The sequence below is a fragment of the Mus caroli genome, chromosome 11 (genome assembly GCF_900094665.2).
Source record: "Mus caroli chromosome 11, CAROLI_EIJ_v1.1, whole genome shotgun sequence".
NCBI classification, from domain to species: Eukaryota; Metazoa; Chordata; class Mammalia; order Rodentia; family Muridae; genus Mus; species Mus caroli.
Genome location: NC_034580.1, coordinates 28,301,213 through 28,319,414, shown reverse-complemented (window position 1 = coordinate 28,319,414; position 18,202 = coordinate 28,301,213). Strand labels below are relative to the sequence as shown.

Here is an 18,202-nt window from a genome sequence, read left to right as displayed (position 1 = left end):
AGTATGTTTACCTAAAACACTGGGCCTTGGATTGTGGAAAATTTATCAAATTAAAATATAGTTTATCTTGGATAAAGGTTTTAATCAACTGGCAGCCTTACAGAAGCATTTCGTGTTTTAAAAAAGTTGTATTTCTATAAAAAGGTGTGATCAGCTCTGAAGAACAGCTATAGATTACACACAGTGACATTTATTTCCAAAACTCAACTTTTAAAAAGTGTGAGTTCCATGAGTTTAGAACAAAAGGACTTAAAAAACAATATAAAAAGTTGAGAATAAGCTCCTAAGGGTGTGAGACAATTAAGTAAACAGTTACCTCTATGTCCTGGATAATCTTTGGGTATAATGATCTATAAAATGAGTTGGGAGGGCCATCTGTAGGTCTGTTTTTAAACAGGTACTGATCCCTGGCAAATGAAAACAAACAGATGTTACATTTTTGCACATAAAAGTAGGGATTTTATTTAAGCATGCTTATAAGGACAGCCGTGTTTTGTGTCTTTTCCTTGCACTGAGTGTTAACAGTTCAAAAGGAGGGTTTCTAATAAACTATAGTTTCTATGGTAGAGACAATCTAGTTCTGGCACGATGCTGGTCTTTTATTTTCTGAGTACTGTCACACAAATAATTAAACTCTCACTTTAGAGCTTTCTTCCCCCTATAAACTTTGTTAGTAAAATCTTGCAAATAAAAAACAGAGCACACTGAAATGAGCAGTTGCCAGTGTATACATTTTAATGAACCTCTTAAAAATTACAATAGGCATTTTGAAGCTGTGAACCTTCACACTGGATTTTATACTTTCACTATCAAATATATTTTTATGGTTTTATTCACTATGAAAAATGAAAAATCCATGCTAGAGTTAGCATCAGGATAACAATTAGCATGGTATCACTTTTCAAAATTCTTCATGCCCATTAGCCACACTCAGCCCTTCCTCCCGAGGACTGTGCCTTGCTCGTGGTCTATATTATAGTGCGCCCACATGAAGAGTAAGTGCTAATGAAGCTTGTGAACTGTCTCACCTTACATTAGACTTCCTCCCATCACAAAAAATGCAGCCTCACCCTCCATCTTCCCAGTCTTGTGCCTCTGTCTGTAACTTTCTCTATACTATCAATGCACAGGACTATCAAACTGCATTAAGCTCACGGGCTTTCCTAGAAAAACCTATGTTGTGTTTTCATTCTTCCCCATGAGCAGTAATAAAAACAGAAATGACATAACTCAGGCTGCTGGAATAGCTTTGTGACAGAGCAGTTGGTTCAATTCCTAGCAATTAAAAAACAAATAAGTAACATTACTGGACTCTCATATTTTCCTTTAAATTTTGTTTTATGTACGGGGTTTGCTTATATATATGTCTGTGTACCACATGTGTGCCTGGTGCCTGTGGAGGCCAGAAGAGGGCATCAGATCCTCTGGAAATGGAGCACCAGAATATTGTAAACTACCAGGTAGTTGCTGGGAACTGAACCGAGATCCTCTGAATGAACAGCCAATGTTCTTATCTACTGAGGGATCTCTCTAGCTCCAACGCTCACATTTTTTTCCTTACCTTTTTGTGATGGGAAAAGGCATAAATTTATAGATTTAAAAAGATGAATATATCACCCATATGAGGTATTAAAAGCTTTATAATAACAAATCCATGTCAGAAGGGGAAATTCAAACAGCTTTAACCTATCAATTTTTTCCTTGTTTAAATAGACTGACACATTCACAAATATTTGCCCTAAGTAATCGAGTTGACAGTGCATCAAGGCAACTTTCTCCAAACAAGTCCCCAGACTTACCAGCCTCTTCTTTCTGAGAGTCCCTTCCAGAGAGGGTCGGTGCGCACCATCCTCTCAATCAGCTTCTTCCAAAGCATGCCTTCTGAGATCACTCGCTGCCATTCTTTACACACCAGCTCTGCTGCACACAGAGACCTGGCATCCAGGTAGGAAAGAATGTTTTCTGCTATGTGATCTAAGCCTTGCTCTATAAAACAGGAAAGCAATGAAAGGAATGGTTAGGGCAATAGACAGACCAGCCCTTCTTTTAAAGTAAAAACTAAGTAACCCTGAGGCCGGTACAACAAGCAGGAGCAAGGCGTGGAAAGGCTCATAAACAGGTATAGCCGGCAGCAGCTGTTCTTGCCATGAGAGCTGTCTGGGACAGCTCTGTCCTCAGAATTCTCAGAACCCCATCCCCATTTTTCTACCAAACTTTTACAGGTCAATGGTTCTCCAAAGTTAAAGCCAAGGCACAAGCTCTTGTGCTATTCTCTGTGGTGAAGCCAGGATGGAAACTCAAGACTTCTTGCTTCAAAACCTGTGCTTGTTGCTCCTATTCATGAACACAAGCAATTAACCACACTCCACCATCAACTCTTGATAGCCACGGGAGCCAAAAGGTAAGACTGACCCATTTTTGAAGACATGTGAAGAATTAAAAGTGTACGCATCGGGAGAGATGGCTCAGTGGTTAAGAGCATTGACTGCTCTTCCAGAGGTCCTGAGTTCAATTCCCAACAACCACATGGTGGCTCGCAACCATCTGTAATGGGATCCGATGCTCTCTTCTGGTGTCTGAAGACAGCTACCATGTCCTCATGTACATAAAATAAGTAAATCTTAAAAAGTAAAAGTGTTCATGTCAATCTCCCCATCTCCCTCTGAGAGAGAACTATTTTCTGTTCTGAGCAGATGGGCAAGAACCCTCAAAAGCAACACGCTTGCTTACTTCAGGGCTTTGGGAAAGGAGCCTGGAAGGAGATAACCAGCTCCCAAAGTTGTCCTCTTACCTCCATAAGAGTCTGGCATGTTGTGGTATACACACACAGAGACACACACATGCATGCACGCAAACGCACACATGTACACAGCATATATAAGTAAGAGAAAAATGCAAGGGCCTTGAAAAGAAATTCACTCAAGATACAGTTCTGCCTGAGCTGTGCCATGGAAGATCACCATGGGCAGCACTGTCACCATCTGTTATAAACCTTCTTGAACTTCTAGGTGTGTCCCCTGTAGCTACAGAAAACACAACTCATCCCCAAGCACAGAATGTTCAAATTCCATGTCTCAAGTTCACCGTGCACTGTTGGTTGTACGACACAAAGCAAACACTGAAACAACTCTGCCTCAGTTAGCAGCAGTTGTTGCCTCCATTTCCTTCTCTCCAGAGCATGAACAAGAATCACTGGCTGTGAGAGTGTCAACACAAAATGACACACAAGGAATTCTTTCTGACCCACATGTACTGAGCACCCACGCCTGACATTTCAGTTGGAGGAAGGAGGCAGCAGGCATGCTTTACAAATGTCTCAGAATGACAGGCCATACTGCTGATGGCAGTTTCCAAGCCTTTCATATACCAATTCTATCCTGGATTAGATCTCAGACCCAAGCTCCACCCTGAGGCTACGTGGCACCACTGCTCTCCGGTTTACTTGAATAACCTTACATACAATCAAAGACTGGTATCCTTCCTAATGGCCACGGCACAGCAGACTCCTGAGGCAGTTACAAGTTAAAATAAAATCTGTGTCCTTTTCCCCAGTTGCTATTAAAACAACTCCCTTTAATTCTTTGACCTCTGGTGGGATAGAGTCAGCAGCACTTTATGCTTATCCCTACTATAATTCAGCTTCAAATTTTCCATGTGACCTAGCCACTGCAATCTCCAGAACTCTGGGTTTTAGCATCCAGAAAGGGGTATTCCTCTGTAGACCAACATAAAGAGCGACTATCTTTACTCACAGCTGAGTACAAGCATAGGAAATGGGTCAGAACCAAGGACAGCACCCAGGACAGCTGCTCTCCTCAGCAGGCCATTCCTAATGAATCTGGTAATACTCCAGGGTCCCAAAGCTCAGCTACCAGCTCTGCAACACATCTAAATAGTCCAGTCCAAGTCTGTCACTTCAGCCCATAGGGGCATCTGGAGACGTTCCCATGAAGACACTGCCATCTTTAGATCACTCTTCTGACTTTTATTCTGGTAAGAGCACCCAGATGAGGGGGAGCAACTGAACCCCGCCCACTCCCTCTCCCTCTTACTGAACCCCGCCCACTCCCTCTCCCTTACTGGTACTTACTAGCTTTGCAACCTTTCAGTTACAAGTTGGCACCAGTTGCTTTGGGTACCTTCTCACCATATACAATCCATGCTCATTGGAGAAAAATTGCAAAAAACACATTAATAAATTAACTGCCAGCTCTAAAACCCTTATCCAAGAGATCTTTCATATCTTGCATTCACTCTTTTGAAGATTATCCATCCTTCCTAATCTTTTCAGGCGACAATTAACTTTTTAAATTAAGATGAACTGAAGAGTAAAATCCAGTCTAAACAGCTGCATCCTACGTCTCCCCGGTTCTTTTTTTTTTTTAAAGACAGGGTTTTTCCGTATAGCCCAGGCTGTCCTGGAACTCACTTTGTCGATCAGGCTGGCCTGGAACACAGAAATCTGCCCGCCTCTGCCTCCTGAGTGCTGGGATTAAAGGCGTGCACCGCCACGCCCGGCCCTCCCCAGTTCTTAAAACCTGGAGACTTGTCCAACAGTCTCCTCTGGACACCACCAGGCTGGACTACGAGCCCAGCTGCACCAACACTCAATCACTTCTCAGAACTTCCCACACCTTTTCTTTCACTTATTGTTTAAGAGACAAAAGAACAGGTAAAAAGCACAATGGAAATAGACCAACCTGCCATCTGTTTCCAGCATGTTATCCCTACATTCCTTGTGACTCCCCTCCAGATGGCTGGAATACTTTGTCCTCAACTCTCCTTATCTGGACAATCTGACATGAGGTCCAACTCTGTGTTCTTGATACCATTCTCCAAAGTCCAGACACCTTCGTGAGCCACATGTTCATGTGCCCCTCTCCTATATCTTCTATGTGTAGTCACACAGGTCTGCCTCTCTTTCCATGCCACAGCTACAACTATGGATTCAAATTACAGAATCTCTCAGCTGCTATAAGCCGAGTCTATACTTATCCCAACTATAATCACATTAAAATCATGCTTAATCACATTTCTCTAGCCACAGTGTAACAAACTTAGTTCTTCTTGAATTTCTCTAACGCTGGAGGCTCACTGGACTTCCTCCCACACGGGATGTTAACAGTCACTTTAACATGGCTCGCATGACTTTCCCCCACTAACTGGATCCTCCTAATTGGTTATAAACATGCCTTAACCAATTCCCCTTTCAAATCCTCTTATTCTTGGAAAGATGAAACAAATAGCGAGGCAAACATGCATTAGAAAGACGGCCGCCTTTCCAGGTCTCAGTGACAGGGTTCCCATGACCTGTGACACAGCAGGAGAACAGCATTCAAACGTCCACTTTGCTGACAAGCCAGAGCCTGCAGCCATGAGATACTAAAGCCGTGGACTGGACTGGAATCAACTAAGGTCACTGACTTTCAAATGCACAGCAACAGAATGGATCCCTCACACTTCCTACTGAACCAGTCTCTGGAGGAGGCAGCCTAGGAATCCATCTCTTAGAAATGCCACCTAATTCTGACAAATGGGGGACTACTGGTTTACAGCAAAGGTACCCTAGTAGTCTTGGACCTTTCCTCCTCACTGATTGCTCACACAACTAAGCCATTAATAAATTCTTGCATAAGCAGATCCCTTACATATTTCCTCTTCCAAATGCCATGAGCTCATTTAAACACTGCCCTAGTGACACCTACGGTTAGACTCGTTTCCTGTGGTTACTACTTTAAACTCCCATTGTCCTTACAGGAGGCAGCATGATTTAGTCTTATGGAAACGCAATGGCTGTCAAACCAGATAACCTGGCTACATTTTATTTCAGTCAACTGCTATGTGAGTGGCCATAAGCAAATCTACTATCCTTTTTTATTATCATTAGTCCATAATATAGGAACAATATTAAGTGCTGAAAGAAGTTATCTCATATAATCTGTAAAGTAACTCTCCAAGGTAAGTATTCTAAATATCCACATTTTATGTGGAAGCCATCTATCTCTCAAGGCTGGGAAGGCTACTAGGAGATTTAAAGGGCCAGGTATGTAGCAGGTATTCAGCAAATGTCCTTAATCTTCTCTCGCCCACTCCCCTCAAATCTCCTTAACTGATATGAATGTTGAAGAGGCTACTGAAGTCTTCATCCACAAAGAAAACAATGCCCATCTCTGCTAGCAAAACCAACTAACTTCCATTCTATTAGCATACGTCCCATATTCCCAAAATGTTTTGAGAAAAGTAAGAATCAAATGTTCTCTTTGGGGCACCTGAATCCACTGAATACAAGATGCTTCAGTAGTCAGTAAGAGCCATTCGAATCTTGCAACTTTCTCATTTCAAGTCCATTGAGGAAAAAGAAGTTATGCAATGAACACAAGGTGATCTTTAGGCTTTGAAGTGTTAAACCAAGTATTTTCCTCAGCAGTGTGTCTGCCTCTTATTACTCTATCGGGCTGATGGAGCCTCCCTTCCCCCTCCTAAAGCAACAGGAGGACACATCACTACCTCAGCAGAATATAGACAGAAAATGTCAGCAATAAACTCAAACAATTAAAAGGCACTGATTTCAAAGTTCAATGTGTAAAAACTACCATATCAAACCCAACCTCAAATGTGTGATGTCAGCTCAATGCCCTTGGTGAGGCCAGCTTAACACAGCTGCTTAGATCATACAGTAACTTCCAGTAGTTTACAGACCTTCAAAGAGCAGCTGTAAAGAAACACCCAACCTCTGCTGCTCCTTGCTTCATGGGTCACAGCTTTAGTTATAAAAAACCTTTTTACAATAAAACAACTACCTACAACCAGTGCCGAAGCCTTTCCTGGTTATGAGCGACTCTAAGGGCTAAAAAGGAAGTGAAAATCAGCATAGGTCACAAACCCAAGGCTTTCCATTACACTCTCCAGAAAACCCAATCACCAAGTGGAAGCCCTTCCCCGCCACACCCACATTGCAGACACACTGTCTTTAGCTCTCCCCCACTACGAGGTTACCCTGCACCTACATAGATGAGGATGGGCTACTGTGTGTGGAGTCTGGGACTGGAGCCTTGGGGCTAGCCATCTAGATCTAGCGAGCACACTCTCCATTTGTGATGCTGGGTCTTTGGCCCTATACCCAACCTGAAGCCTTGGCTCATTCCTGCCCATCCCTGTGACCTTTGATCTAGTCTATCATATGTATAGTCTGTGATGGTTTTCTGTCCTTAGTCGGGGGCTAGACAAATGAATAAACCATGAGCAGGAAACTAAGCATTTCAACATTTTTAATCACACAGATACCTCACCAGACTGATCAGCAAGACTTATCATCTTTTTTGAAGTACAATCTGCCTCTATTTTAAATGGTATAAATTTTCCCTTCAACAACAGTTCTTACAAACCACAAACTTAGCCTGCAGAAATTGACATTGCAGACTAAACATTTACCATGATTTTTAGAAAAGCGTATCATAATTATCACTTTTTCCACTGAACCAAAAGGAGCCAGAGACCACAAACATTTTCCACTTTTCTTACACTGACAGGTACAATGTTCACAGTAAGCATTTTTAAAAAGTCAAGACTATAGACAGTTTTTTTAGAACTAATGTTTCTCACAACCAAAAGTTTAAAATGATTGTCAATCTTAACAGTAAAAATCCAAACTCCAGAAACTTACTGAATGACTGGACACTGAACTAGCAGAATGACTGAAAATGTTCTCCATCTTATTAAACCTACATTAAGTGCATACAGACATCTTTTCCCCACAATGCTCTACTAGCATAGGCCTGGGAGAAGAACTAATGCCAGGGTTAGTCCAAGTCTACTCGTCACAAACACAAACTCAGCTGGGCCAGCTTGTCCTTCGCTATTAGATTCTCATGTATGAAATATACTGACATATGTATATATGTTCAGATCAAATCCTGTTAAAACAAATAGCATTTTAACAGAAATATTTCCATGTCCCAGCCAACAGTCCATTCATTTCATATAACATTCAATACCACAAAATTCCACGTTAAAAGAGATATGGACAATGCCTTAAAATTCGCTGTAATGAAAACTGAATTGTTCGCAATTATACTAACCATATTTATATACATAACACATGTTCATCTGTTCTGCCTCTTCTCCAAGGCTGTGCACACCCCAGAAGGGGCTGCTGGAAATGATCAGGGGAACTTCAACAGTGCCACCTTGTGGCTATTCTGTAAACATAAGGGGCACTTGCCCACATCTAAACCATTTGGAAAGCAAATTAGAGAGAAGAAAATAAAACCAAAACAAGAAAACCAAACAAACAACAGATTTTCTTGAGAGAATGGAGGCTTGGCCTCATTCGTTGGTCGTCACTGATGAGGAGCAGTACAGTCAGCAACTTGAAAGACTTCCCTGACCTTTCTTGGTGCAGAACAATGGCAGGGCTCTGGAGTTCCAGCAACACAGAGGAGGCACACACACAAGAATCCATTCACCTAGACTTTTCTCTCTCACAATGAAAGACCCTTCTTCTCATCCTCCATTACTAAACGTGAATTGAGTTACTGGCCTGGTGAGGTTTTTCATCAACTTGACAAAAGGCTAGAATTATGGAAGAAAGCAAACTCAGCATGCCAGTTGGTAGGGAGTGGTCCTCGTGGTCTCTGCCCTGACTTCCCTCAATGGAGGACTGCAGGCTGTAGGATGAGATAAACCCTTTTCTTTCTAAGTTGCTTCTGAACATGATGCTTGATCACAATAGACAGCAAACAAAGACAGGTATGATCCATTTATTTAACACTCATGATCAACTTAAGGACTCTCCCAGAGTAATCTTAACTGAGTGATTTCATCCTTTGTGCTAACTTTGAAGCGATATCTGTCCACCATCATTTTACAATAGCACATGGCAAACAAGCCAGGTGACCCGAGGGAATGTCATCCAATTTCTCTGATCCTTGTCATTTTATAATCTGCCTAATGAGAAACTGGACTAAGCAACTAAATGTTATAATTCTGGATGGAAAGGGTTTCTATTTGCTTTTCTAGACATACAAAAGACAACCAATGGAAGACGGGACACGAGTCTATCATTGAAAGATCAGCAGAGTCAAGCTAACTCTCAAATATTCTTTATACTCTCAGTGTAGAAAATAAACACACAAATTCTGAAAGAAGAGTGGAAGACATTAGAAGCTTCCTTGTCACTTGTAATCCAAGTTCCAGGCTAGAACTACAGCTCAGCCAGGTCCTCTGTGTGCTATGAAAGAAAGCACCATCAGCTGAAAACCTGTTGTTCCTGAGGCAGGTCTGTTGAAGTAGCACTGACCCATCTTGGGAGGCTCCTAGACATGTACTGGCATGGCATGGCAGCAGTTAGCGCTACAGAACCAGCATTCTCTTCACAAGTCAGAGCTCTACATCTTACCAACCAAACTGAAGACAAAGTAAAGACCTTCCATGAGAGTGATGGGTGCAGGTTTGCATGTCACCCAGCCTAGTCATGATGTACCACAACAGGTTAATGCCTACTGTGGAGTCAGGGGAGGATGGTTTATCAATAGGTTCACCTATGAACACAAATGCGGCAGGACAATGACAGTACAGATGCTGTGCTGTGGGAGGCATGGGCACAGGTAGGAACATAAGAGTTCTCTGTACTTTTTTTTTCTTAAAGACTTTGCTCAGGACTAAAACTGTCGTAAATACAAGTAAAACTTAATCAGAAAACTACCCATAAGCGCACATGCATGAGAGAGGATGGAGGGGCTTCACTAAGGAGTAGACAAAGCAGTGTCAACAAACGTTAACAGGCTGGAGGGATGGCCTAGAGGTTAAGAGCACTTGCTGCTCTTGAAAGGGACCCAGGTTGATTCCCAGAAACAGTGGCTCATAGCCACCTCTAATTCCAGTTCCAGAGTACCCAACACTCTTGTGACCTCCCTGGGCACACAGATATACATGCACACTCATACATAAAATAAATGAATTGAAACAAAAAAAAGGAAAAAAAAAAAAAACCATTAACAAAGACACATTACCAGTCTCCTTGGTTTCTTGGCCATTGCCTCAGTATCACCTCAGACAAGGGAACAATCTCAACTCTTTGAGGCTTGCCAAGATTCAGACTTAAGGAAAAGTAGACGTGTGTGTGTGTTTGTGTGTTGTGTGTGTGTGTGCACATGTATTTTGTATGTCCTCTGGCTGGCCTCAAAATAATCCCCCCATTTTAACCTAACAAGTTTTGGGAGAACAGGCATGAATTGCCATACCTCGCTCCATACATTTTTAAAATTACATGTAAAGTACAGATTGTCTACATACCAAAATTAAATAGTGTATCTTTAAAAACAGAAAAACAACTAAATAAAGCAACAGCATTGACTAATACGCAGCAAGATCAATCACAAAAGTGGCCTTTGTTTCCTAGAAATTCATCTACTGTATCTTACTACATCGCACTTGAGGAAGGATTAAAATCTAACTACAAATACAGTGGCTGTCCAGAAATGGCAACTCACACTGTACACACTCATTCTGCCATTCACTTCACAGACCACACTTGGCACTGCCAGCACTGAGGACTAGACACATGCACTGCCCAATGACGGTGAGAAGTGCAGCTACCTACCTGGTAAAGCAGTGATAAAGTCCCGCTGCAACATGGGCTTCAGGTACGAGTTAATATGTCCATGCTGATAATGACACATCCGTGAGATAAGATGCTCCACAAATTCCACCTGATCTGATTCAGACCACTGGTCAAAGTACTTAATGCACAAGTCCTTTTCTTTCTGGTAGTTCCCCTCTGATGGCCTCTTTCTGGAGACAATCACAGATGACGTTCCATTACTGATCTGTTTTGGAAAAACAAAGAAACGATAATTAGCTAGAAAGGCATGTAATCAATTTCATTAGAAATTTCTTTTGTCCTATGGATTTAGCCTCAAAATACCAATTTGAACCTAAGTCAAATTAAGCTCTTTTGTTCATCCATTTATCACACAATTAAAATGCATTGAGGGCCCATAGCCTCAAATTATCAACCATAGTAATTACTGAAGTTGCAGCTGTTTGTAAAGATGACCAGTGTCTTAGCTTACTATTCCCCATTGCGTACTATACCACTCCAGCATTAGATAACTCATTTGGAGATGATCATCTTAGAGGCACTAAATGCCCAATTTGATAAGCCAGCATCTAGTTGGCTAGTAGTAATCTGTCTCCACTTCCTCAAAATTAAAAGTTAATGTCTCTCTTATAGTCTCAAGATATTTCCCGGGGTAGGGTATAGGGAACTTTCAGGATAGCATTTGAAATGTAAATAAAGAAAATATCTAATTTGAAAAAAGGAGAGAAAAAAAAGATATTTCCGAGACATCAGGCCTGAAACCATGGACCCAAACACTACTTGTTTCTGCCTTCATACATACATACATACGAATGATAAAGCAGGGCTTATAAATTATGCATAGCAAAAATATTGACAATAACAAAATACTTAAAACAATATAGTACAATATGTATGTATGTTCTCCCTACCTACACTTGTGAAATTTTTCATTTAGTGTGTTTAGACTGCAGCTGACCATAGGCACCAAGAGCAATCAAAACCAGAGCAGGGTTGGTTCTCACACCTGAGCAAGCACTAGAGTAGCTGAGTGCCTGGTAACACAGATTCTGGCTCCATCTGTCTGGATGAGAACCTCAGAATCTGTATTTTAAGTTTCCAAGTGCTGCTGCATCTGCTAGACCAGACTGCATTTTAGGAGATCATACTGAGAATCCCCCCTCTATCTAAATAGAGGAGAAGCCTAAAAGTAAATCCATCTATAAAGCTTCATTTTCTCCTAATAGTTTTGACCCTTCCATATTAGTTCAGACGGCCAAACAACAGAAGACAATGTCCAGACATGGCTGCGTACTCACAACCATGTACCCATATACATACTCCCCCATCACCATAACAATAACAGTCTACATCCCTAGATTCAAAGCCACAACCACTATAATGCTATTTAAAAGCCACATCAGGTCTTTGGTTTGGTTTGGTTTTTCGAGACAAGGTGTCTGGCCCAGGCTGTCCTGGAGCTCACTCTGTAGACCAGGCTGGTCAGAGATCCACCTGCCTCTGCTTCCTGAGTGTTGGAATTAAAGGTGTGTGCCACCACCTAGCCACATCAGTGTTTTGTCATACCACTGCCAAGCCATCTGTCCTCTGATAGCCTATGTGCATACACTAACAGAAAGTAAGACCCTAGAGGATTTTCAGACCTGAAGAGGTGAATTACAAATGTCCATTACTTCCATTAGAAACTTGTTTCCAACATCTTACATGGAATGAAGAGCTCTTGTTAATAGTATGCTCTCATATTAAACTAGACCACACACACACACACACACACACACACACACACACACACACACACACACACACGAGAACCTCTGTAAACTTCAAAGGAAACTTCTGACCTTCCTTGACAAAAATAAATTCAGTTTCACATCTCAAGTATGCTTTTATTTCTACATTTACAGCAAGGTCAGAAAGCACTCATCTTCTACTTAATTTATATTAACCATCCATTTCCACATCTCCATATCACCCCCAATTCCCGTAATGAGGGATAATTTAATTGGCATCTCTTACCACCAGAGGGCAGCATTGAACAGGCATTCTAAAAGTTCTGTTTGTTGGAAGACTCCTCATCTACTTGCCTCAATAGAAGAACTTAAGACAAAGTAAAAATTCGTTGCTATGATAAATATCAGCCAATATAAAGGGAGATATATAAGGGTATTTTACATAAGATATCAAATATAAAAGGATAAACATAAAAGGAGATGTCAATGCTATTTTAAGCATAACAGTATCACAACATTGTAACAGGAAAATATAAGTGTCTAATTACAAGCATTGGTAATCCAAATCACAACTTATCTTTCTGCACAGCAACACTGCAGTCCAGCTTTAAATACAGTGAGGCTGGATTAACCACTGACGGCTTTGAAAATAATGGGAAGGAGCAAAGACGAGATATGCAGGGTTTTATGGTGGTGTGAGCACAATAACCAGGACAGAATGAGGCTGCACATGGCAATGCCAACTGTGGAGTCTCACAGACCCCATGTGCTCGGCCTCTCTTACTCCACCCCTACTGACAATAATTCCCCAGAACCTCTGTGGTCGGTCACAACAGGTTAAACAGAATGATGGTGACAGCCTACACCTGTGCCTGCTTCCTAGATCACAGTACTCCCACATCCACTTTCTCATTTACCATCTAGTTTCCACTGAGTGACCAGTGAGGAGATGAACAGATGAAGGAACCTGGGAGCCACTGTAAACTAAAGGTCACAGTGAAGAGCAGTACAGCGAAGCGGTGCAAAAGGTCGCGCATGTTCCTCTTACACATACATGATGTTCAAAAAAACAAACAGGCACTTGTGTGCTTAGGAGTGCATTTCCAGCTGCTATCCTAGACCCCGAGGCCCAGACAAACCCTGCAGCCCTGCTGCCATTATTTCACCTTGGTCCACGTCATCTTACACTTGCTGGGCGTGCACTATTCTAGCTAACTAACCTACTTTATAGTTTTCAAATGTGCCCAGGTCACTTTTTTTCCTTATATATACTGTGCCTTTACTCATGTCCTCACAAAGGAAAAAAATGCTCACCAGCATGCTTAGTGAAAACACTAAACCATGAAGGTGTGTGTGCTCCCCAGACACCCACCACAAAGCCGGGGAGGTTGGGCAGGAAAGTGAGAGAGCCAGGATAGGAGACTGATCTGAAAGGGGACAAAGGGGACAGACCCTCATAGGGAGAGCAGGGAGGAGGGTGGGCTGCAGACAGAGAAAAGCAGCGGTCTGCACTTGGCTCTAAGCCTCCACCATCCCCGTGATGGAGGATTTCCACACAGTCTATCTTAGGCCACAAAGTTGGTATTTTAGGATACTGCCTTTTTGGAATCTTCCATAAAACTCCAAAGTGCTTTACTAGCAGTAAGGATACTCCCCAGAGGAAATGGTGGACAAGCAGGGTGGCTTCTAAATCTGGCAACCCTACACAAAACAGAGGCTGGGCTCTGCTCTCAGTGAGCACACAAGGAAAGGCAGAGCTTTATCTACAATCATCTGCTAGCTTATCATGCCTACCTGCCAAAGAGCACTTTTCTTTGGGGACTCATCTTCATTTTGATCTTCCATAACTGAAGTGTTCTAAAGGGGGAAAAACAAGTTATTTGAATTATGCCAAGTTCTGCAAAACCTAAATGACTACAAGACATAAACTTTGAGATCCCAAACTAGAGTTTAGGGATACAAACCCAAGAACTCTGGCTTGTTGCTCACACACACCATGCTGGGTCAGGAAGCTATACTCCTAAGCATACAGTCTTCACTTACAGAGCCTGGGCATGAAACCTGTGGGCTAACCTTCATCATCACTGCTGTTCTATGGCTTGTGGCAGAAAACTCAGAGACTCACAAGTTCCCAATAGTTGCACACAATGTCTCCTAGAACGTCTGCTGTTCAGTAATGCATCCCACCCACCAGCAATTACAAGCGACAAGGCCTCCCTCCCACTCGCTCCATAGCTGATCTGGGGAATGGCCTTGCCTTGCCATCTCCCCCAGCAATACGAGTAGATGACTGCCCCAATCTTCTCCCTCAAGAAGAGGATGCTGTTGGTCACTAACAGTCTGACTTGCCTTTGGAACACATTTTCTTTTCTTTTTTGTGTTTACTACACAAAGAAGTACTGTATAATTATCCCTTTGGTAACCTAGAGGCTCAACAGATGCCCATTAACTGGAGATTATACATGACTGAGTTTTCCCTTTTTGAAGCTGCTATCGAACAGCTAAATGGAGCCTTAATGAGAAGGGGAAGTGGGCAGGCAGTGCTCGGAAAGGAGTGACAGACACCTCACTGGCGGCCAGGGTGCTCCAAGGTTCCATCCCAAACCTAGAACTCTTTTTTTTTTTTTGGGGGGGGGGGTGCGGGTTTCTCAGTGTAGCCCTGGCTGTCCTGGAACTCACTTTGTAGACCAGGCTGGCCTCGAAATCATAAATCCGCCTGCCCCTGCCTCCCAATGGGATCAAAGGCATGTGCCGCCACCACCACCCAGCCCTAGAACTCTTAAGATGGAACACAAAACTTAAACTCCAACATCTGCTCTGCAGTGTTTTTGGAAGGTCCATTATGGCTCTATTAAAATTAAAAGTGATGGTGCACACCTTTAATCCCAGCACTTGGGAGGCAGAGGCAGGCGGAGTTCTAGGCCTGCCTGGTCTACAGAGTGAGTTCCAGGACAGCCAGGACTGCACAGAGAAACCCTGTTCTCAAAAAACCAAAGGAAAAAAAAATTTCCAAGGGGATCTCTGTTTACATCTTCAGTAATAACCTTTCTCAAACTGCCCACTTTTTCCTTTATCCTTTAAGTTCTAAAATGTTTGGACTCAACCCAGAGTACTTCCCAACAGAGCACTGGAAAATCTGCAACAGTTGACAGGAGTCAGCACTGAATAAGTCACTACTGTCTATGTCAAGGACACACAATAGGCGAACCAAACCAAGACACTGGAATCTTGACTTGGTCACTCAGTGTGGGACCTTAGGCAAATGAAATCACTCATCAAATGGTGGGCCAGAGGGTGTGGTGAGATCACCAATGCTCTGGTCAAAGATGCCCTCCTTCCCTACTTTGAGGACACTACTTCCAAGGTTTCCTTTGCACATGTTTACAACGTCACTGTCCTGGGCAGAGCAGAATGACTGTGGAGGGAAATTCTTCCTTAATAAAATCTTAAAAGTCCCAGAAAGTCAAGGCCAGTGACAGAGGACAGGACAAAGGTCAGGGGTGTGGGGAGCAAGCAGTATGTCCTAGTGCTCAAAACCAGGGGTAGCAGTGGGCAGTCCTGAAGCAGAAGACAGAGGAGAAGTGAACACAGATCTACTGCATCTATGATCTGCTGGAGCACATGAAAGGGCCAACTGCAGCTCCAAAGCTGTTGGATCTCCATGACACGGGGCAACAACAGGACATCTGAGAGAAGTCCTGGTGAGGTTCCAGTATTGATGGTGCAGAAGAAGCCAAAGGCCTTAAACCAGACCAATGACTCACTGCAATGAACATTTGCAAGCAAAGATGTATGGATAAAAGGCTACACTGTGTGACACTGTGACACACTACAGCTTCCATGACAAGACAGGATTTTTTGTTTGGTTTGTTTGGGTTTGAGTTTTGTTTGTTTATTGTCTTTTGGGTGGAGGTTGCAAGGGCAAAGGGAGGATATGAAGGACGACAAATGGGATTGGTGGTACATGATGTGAAATGCATAAAGAATCAATAAAAAGTTAAATAAAATGAATGGCAAGGAGACAGAAGCAGGCCTGGCCACACAAGGAGAGCACGGAGAGGATGGGAAGTCAAGTGCAAGCAGAGAGCCAGAGTCCTTGTGACACTCATAAGGCCAGTATTATAGACTACGCTAAACCCTCTGCAATCGGAACAGTATCTTGGTTCCTTACTGCCAGAGTATGGCAGTGACCTAAGCATTGTCATGTTTTTCACTCAAGAAAGAAGCAAGAATGTCTGAGTTCTGCAGACTACACTAGTAACAGCATCATCACAGTGAGAGGTTTTAATTCACCTGTTCCACAATAGCAACAGCATTATTTATACAGCTGAGAGGAAGGCAGCTCTTGTGAAGAAATATCAACTATTCTCTTCATGCTAAATTACAGAAGCTAAGTGTATACACTTCAGTGAAACCCTGAGGGCCAAACTAAACCTACCCCCTACACATTTCCCAGCTTCTCTTATACATATTTGAGAAAAGCTACAATAGAGACCACCATTCAAGCTATCCTGATGAGGCTGGGTGTCATGACTTCTACCCATCTCTACAGTTCAAACATGGATCCTCCTTCTGCTAGAAAGCACCTGACCATTGGACCACATTCCCAGTGAATCACTTCTAAATGGTATTTAATCCTACATGGCATGAGAGATGCTGAGAGAAAGAAGGACTTGGGGTCTAAGTAAGTTTGAGAAACACTGTCTATGTGCACGAGCACAGTCATCTTTACATTCTCTAAGGAACTAGAACTCTTGAGTGAGACCTAGTCAGTTAATACTGCTTCCCTCAAGCTAGGGTGCACAGCCCTCAGTAGTAATCCCTGCTAACAATCGCTCAGCACGTCTCGAGACTTCAGACAAACAGCTCTGACTAAAGAGAAAGGGCAGCTTTGATAGTCACAAGCAGAAGCCACTTACTTCTCCAGCATCTTTCTCAGTCCTCTACGTAAGATTACACGCACGCACGCACGCACGCACACCCGCCCACCCATCCACCCCATGCGTGCACATATTTTTATATTACTTCTTAAATACCCACAGGTCCAATGTTTGGGTGGAGCCAAGGTCAGTTATACTCATCCAAATTGTCAGGTGAAACCATGGAGTCAGCCCATCTGAGAGGTGAAACCCCCAAGTCCTAGAGCTCCTGGGAAAGGAGGATTCTTTGAATACCCATGCACCTTCCTCACTTCCTGCCTGCTTGTAATCACTTCTTGTCTCCTGTCTGCCAGAGCACAATATGCAAATGGGTAAAAATTTAGACCCTCCTTTTCTGAACCCACCAACAAACAATACCATCCAGGAAGCAGCAGGGGGACTCTTGGGAGGTTGGCCTGGCCACTACTGATATTCAGGGACAGAAAATGTCTTGTTATGGCGGCTGCTGTGAACATTACAGGAAAGAAAGGGTACCCCAGGCTTCTATCTGTTCCTGTAGCATGGCAATCTGGATTGCCACTTGTCCAGGGAAGGGGAGGGCAAACTTACCCTGCTCACTTGAAAGGCAGAAAACTGGCCTTAAGAGAACACTGCAGTGCTGTGCTGTCTGCTTGGCCCACACTGGAGGCTCTTCACATATGCATGACTGTAGCACAGCCACATAGTTCCATTGAGCACTCGGCCCCAATGGAAGGGCCTGTAATCACAGGTTCTTGGAAGGCTGAGACAAGATGGCTGGGTCTGATGCCAGCTTATACTACAGGGTAGGTGGTGCATCTACACAGTCAAACTGTATATGTTTACCTCCCAACCTTCTGGGCTAAGCCCTGCTTACCATCACATCAGTTGTGTGAGAAACTTTAATAACAAGAGTTCTTACTAGAGATTCGTAGGCTTTAACAAAACTTTTTAAATTTTTTTTTTTTTTTTTT

General features: G+C 42.9%; 1 protein-coding gene across 10 annotated transcripts in view; it reads right to left on the bottom strand.

The window, feature by feature from the left end:
• Fbxw11 (F-box and WD repeat domain containing 11) overlaps positions 1-18,202 on the bottom strand; it is a 109,762-nt gene that overhangs the window by 23,163 nt on the left and 68,397 nt on the right. For 5 of the 10 annotated variants that reach the window (XM_029483129.1, XM_021176070.2, XM_029483132.1 and 2 more), the window contains 4 exons: positions 14,125-14,187; positions 10,601-10,826; positions 1,800-1,986; positions 317-407 (listed from right to left, as the gene is read on the bottom strand). In XM_029483129.1, the coding sequence (XP_029338989.1) occupies positions 317-407; positions 1,800-1,986; positions 10,601-10,826; positions 14,125-14,187 (567 nt within the window). Of the gene's footprint in view, positions 1-316; positions 408-1,799; positions 1,987-10,600; positions 10,827-12,616; positions 12,686-14,124; positions 14,188-18,202 lie in introns of those variants that run through there. The other 5 variants (XM_029483131.1, XM_029483133.1, XM_029483126.1 and 2 more) reach the window with 2 other exon arrangements.